The sequence below is a fragment of the Etheostoma spectabile genome, chromosome 14 (assembly GCF_008692095.1).
Source record: "Etheostoma spectabile isolate EspeVRDwgs_2016 chromosome 14, UIUC_Espe_1.0, whole genome shotgun sequence".
Classification (NCBI taxonomy): Eukaryota; Metazoa; Chordata; class Actinopteri; order Perciformes; family Percidae; genus Etheostoma; species Etheostoma spectabile.
The window spans coordinates 23527442-23532582 of record NC_045746.1 but is presented as its reverse complement, the minus strand read 5'-3'; the positions used below and the strand labels follow the sequence as shown (position 1 = coordinate 23532582).

Below are 5141 nucleotides of genomic sequence, written 5' to 3'. Positions count from 1 at the left end.
AAAAAAAAAAAAAAAGCCGAATTCATCACAAACACTACTTTGTTCTGTGAATTTTAAACACAGACTGTATAAAATCGGTTTTAAAGTGCTCCCAAGCGCTGCAATGCACTCCCTTCTCTTCATTGATGCCTCTATGTCTACAGGCTTATTGTGATGTGCAATGTGCTATAGGTGCCATGTCATGGTCAAATAATTGTGGCAAAGAATCGTGATCTCAATTGTAAGCAAAAAAATTGTGATACATATTTTTCTCTGAATCGTGCAGGCCTACTTTGGAGCAGGTTTTTTTTCCAGGATGTCTCTGTACATTGCTGCATTCATCTTTCCATCAATCCTGACAAGTCTCCTAGTTTCTGCGGCTGAAAGACAAACCCACAGCATGATGCCGCCCAGACCATGCTTCACCGTAGCGATGGTATTGGTCAGGTAATGAGCGGTGCCTGGTGTCCTCTAAACATAACGCTTGACATTCACAAAATCCAAAAGAGTTCAATCTTTATCTTATCAGACCAGAGAATTTAGTTTCTCATGGTCTGAGAGTCTTTCAGGTGCCTTTTGGCAAACTCCAGGTGGGCTGCCATGTGCCTTTTACTAAGGAGTGGCTTCTGTCTGGCCACTCTACCATACAGGCCTGATTGGGCGGCTGTGGCTCAGTGGTAGAGTGGTTGCCTGCCAATCGGAAGGTTGGTGGTTCGATCCCTGCCCCTGCAGTCATTGTCGAAGTGTCCTTGGGCAAGACACTGAACCCCGAGTTGCCCCCGGTGCTGCGCATCGGAGTGTGAATGTGTGTGAGTGTTTATCTGATGAGCAGGTGGCACCTTGTACGGCAGCCCCGGCCACAGTGTATGAATGTGTGTGAATGGTGAATGTATCCTGTAGATGTAAAAGCGCTTTGAGCAGTTGTTAAGACTGGAAAAGCGCTATATAAATACAGCACATTACATTTACATTGGTGGAGTGCTGCTGCTATGGTCGTTGTTCTGGAAGGTTCTCCTCTCTTCACAGAGGCACCCTGGAGCTTCGTCAGAGTGACCATTGGGTTATTGGTTACCTCCTCAACTAAAGCCCTTCTCCCCCGATCACTCAGTTTAGAGGGACAGACAGCTTTAGAAAGAGTCCTGGTGGTTCCAAACTTGCATTTACGGATGTGGTTATTGGGACCTTTTAAAGCAGTAGACATTTTTCTGTACCCTTCCCCAGATCTGTGACGTGAGCAAATCCTGTCTCGGAGGTCTACAGACAATTCCTTTGACTTCATGTTTGTTTTGTGGTCTGACATGTACCGTTAACTGTGGGACCTTATAAAGACGTGTGTGTGTGTGTGTGTGTGTGTGTGTGTGTGTGTGTGTGTGTGTGTGGTGTGGTGTGTTGTGTGTGTGGTGTGTGTGTGGTGTGTGTGTGTGTGTGTGTGTGTGTGGTGTGTGTGTGTGTGTGTGTGTGTGTGTGTGTCTCTTTCCAAAACATGTCCAACCAACTGAATTTACCACACGTGGACTCCAATTAAGCTGTGGAATCATCATCAGTGGAAACAAATGCACCTAAGCTCAATATGAGCTTGATCGCAAAGGCTGTGAATACTTATGTACAAGTGATTTCTCTGTTTTTGTAGTTTTAATAAATTTGCAAAAATCTCAAACGCATGTTTTTTAAATGTACTGTTCTTTTATAGCACTTTTCTAGTCTCAACGACTACTCAAAGCGCTTTTACATAGTACAGGAACCATTGACGCACATTCGTACACTGCGGTACAAGGCGCAGCATAGGAGGCAACTCAGGGTTTAGACACTTAGACATGGGACTGTAGGATTGAACCACCAACCTTCAGATTGGCGGGCGGCGGCACATATTAACATTAACTGTTCCCAGACATATGATTTGATCAGTTTGGATGACTCGTGCAGCCCCAGTCCGCAGTAGATAGGTATTTACAGACCTGCAGCGAGAGTGCAAAGAGAGCAAGATGCCTGAATATTGTCTATATCTGTTTTGAATTTTATCAAATCCGTTATGTCAAAGCTTTGGACTGTTGTACTTGCAGTACAAGGTGGTATATGGTTGTAAAATGACACCTCTATATATTGTTTTGCAGCTTCCAAGTTTCTTTATAAAGAACCATGATTACACCATGTACTCAAATGATGTGGAGTTCATCAACGGCCTCCTGAATACCAAGACCAGGTAATGCTCACTCTGTTTGGGCTAATGATGAGACATTACGGACGCTCTTATGCTCTGACCAAATGCTGGTACAGGTCTGCCCTCTGTGGTTGTGTCAGTCCCTTCCTGTGTAACCTGCATGTTGCTGTGTGTGTTGGTGTAGAGGCCGGATGGTGTACCAGCTCAGCCTCTCGCTGTGGCGCCTCCTGTGTCTGTGTTATTATGCCAAGGCTCGGCTTGAGGTCCTGAAGCTCACCAAGCACGTGGAGGACGGCACCATTAAGGCTCGCTGGAGGATCCATGGCCTTCCCTTCTACTCTCTGCTTTTGCGCTTCTATCGCAAAGACAAGTCTTTACTGTACAGGTAACACACAGCGCAGCCAGACTGGAGCTGGTGCTGGGTTTCAGTAGGACTGCACGGTTAATGTAATATCAGTCGCAAAGTTACTCCGTGCGATTACATAATTGCAAAACTTGTGCGATTTGAGTGCGATGTGTGTGACACTCTGTGTGCACTGCACTCTCCACGTTGTAATAGCCTTCACTTTACCTACGGTAACAAAAGATGAAGCAACTGTGTCTTTTTATTGTTAACTGTTAACTCACTTTACATCGTCTGTTAGCATGGCAGCATTAGCCGGGACCAGTCGGGATTACTTTACTGGCTGTGTCTAAACTGTTTTTGCGAGTAACCACCTGAGTACTCTATATAATTCAGTGTTAGTACAGTATGTTGAAATTACTTAAAATGCATGTCCCTAGTAGCCATGGTAAAATTTGCCCATTACATTTCGTTGAATTTCAAAGGAGAAAATACTAGCTTTAGCATTGTTGTCATAAAAGATAGTATTTCAGCTTAGCATGTTTCATTAACATCTCATGACATATTGTGGTAATTTTTGGATTTAATAAATATATTACATATATTTTAAAGTTTTGTGTCACAATGGTTCATAATCTAATCTACATATTATCTGTTATAGGTCATATGATGCATTCTCTACTTTTTACATTGGACATGATGGACTCATTCACTGTCATAAAGTTGAAAAGGTAAGCGGCTAATTGTGTTTTATTGGGCTCCCAACCTTTTTTTCAACACAGATTGACTGAACAGAAAGTTCCAACAGATGTTGGATTTGGCCATCCCCATTCTACCGTTGGAAAAGACTTTTTTGATACTGATAGACAAGCCAACAGCCATACCTTGTTGTCATTTAAAAAATGTCTTTGGCTTCAGTAGTTTGATTAAATGGGAACACAAACCCAGAGATGTTATCAGATCAAGTTACATTAAATTGTTAACAAACTGCTTTAGTAACTTTTTATATCCCATGCCAAGAAATTTAAGTTAAGAAAGTTAAGTTATTCATTTTCTGTTTTTCAATTAAAAATGTTAACCAGATTACTAGCTGGACAATAGATTTGGTCCGGTGTCAATATTTTCAGACCGGTTTGAAATCTAGCCAAACACCGGAACAATATAGAGAATTATAGGTGTCACACTTGTCTCAGTCGTTCCCTAGTGAGACTGATGAGGGAGCCCATAGTAACAGGTGGTGACTCCAGTCCACATGGTGGCGGTATTGCAACTCTAATACCCCTTTCATACTGATGGCTCAAACAGGTTGACTGTGTGTTTGAATGGGTTAACCCACCTCAGTCAACTCAGCTTCATAACCCAGGTCGCAAGGTGGTTTAATCAGGGTTAGACAAGAGTTGATTTCAATAGGAATTGCCCGCAACCTGGGTCACTACCAGCTGGGGCGGGAAATTGTTTTGTGATTGGTGGGAAATGAGAGTGGGGCAGTCGTCACAGGACGCTGCACACTTTTGAAAATAACAACGCAGATTTTGTCTCACTGCGCTTCACACTGAGATTGAGCAGTTCAATTAATTCCTAGTGAGAACGTTCTGCTTACACTGTGCCCGGATGTTCACCAGTCTGCTCCAAAGTCAACTCCAGGAGTCAACTTTTGTAGGTGGAGTTTTAGCGCAAACCACTTTCTTTTTTTATTATTATTATTTTTAATGTCTTGAATCCAACAGCAAAGCCCAACTTTACTTTTAATGATATCAAACAAAGAGATATGTTCTCCCCTCGTCTTAAATTCTTTCTTTTATAAACAAGCATGCTAATCAGGTTATCATATTGATTATTACCAATGTTAGGCTGCTATTGGAAAGTTTAGTGAGCAAAGCTAGTATTATCAGTTATTCTACAGTAGGGCTGCATCCATATATCTTGCAGCCCTATTCTACAGTAAATGAAGCTTTACTACACTGTAGCTAACGTTTTCACTTACCGGGGCAGACTGGGACAAAAATTCAGCCCTGGCACTGTAGTCACACCAGGCCACATTACCACACCCATGCAGCCATAGACACGTCACACTTGCATTGACAAATGTCTGTGCAGATGGTAAAATAATAAAGGCAGTACCTTATGTAACAGATTTTTAAACATTTAATGTATTTTAATTTATTGTAATTGACTTGCAAACAATGCTTACTAGTTTTTAAAGAGCACATGTTTATAACAAATTTACACATACAGTGTAATTCCCTCCAAGCACAGGCAGACACAAGTGGTTTTCTTGCTACTGGTTTATTGAAGTCCTCGCTCCAAATCCACCGTGAAAACTAATAAGATAACATTGACAAAAATATAGAAACGATGTTAGCTTAACATAAACAATACCATGCACAGCATGTGGAATACCATTTACCAAAGTAAAATGCAAATGAACAAAACAAATACCTCGTTGGCTGCATGCTACAAAGAAAGGGAAGTCTTTCAGTCTTCAGAGGTAGACTTAAACCGCTCACATCCAGGTCTGCTTTAGCCAGCTTGAAATCTTCACCGTAACATACACGTCCATGAAATCTGCTGCCCGCTGGTGTTAACTGTAGAACTCACGCAAGAGCAGCCCAACAAGACTTAATTACTTTAAAATAAAAGCGTAAATAACAACTGTTGCTT

The 5141-nt window shown here is 41.9% G+C and overlaps 1 protein-coding gene across 2 annotated transcripts in view; it reads left to right on the top strand.

Annotated features, from left to right (window-relative positions):
- The window catches only part of c14h6orf136 (chromosome 14 C6orf136 homolog), a 23944-nt gene that overhangs the window by 8817 nt on the left and 9986 nt on the right, over positions 1–5141 (top strand). For both annotated transcript variants that reach the window (XM_032535710.1, XM_032535711.1), the window contains exons 4-6: positions 2091–2179; positions 2322–2522; positions 3142–3211. In XM_032535710.1, the coding sequence (XP_032391601.1) occupies positions 2091–2179; positions 2322–2522; positions 3142–3211 (360 nt within the window). The remainder of the gene's footprint in view (positions 1–2090; positions 2180–2321; positions 2523–3141; positions 3212–5141) is intronic.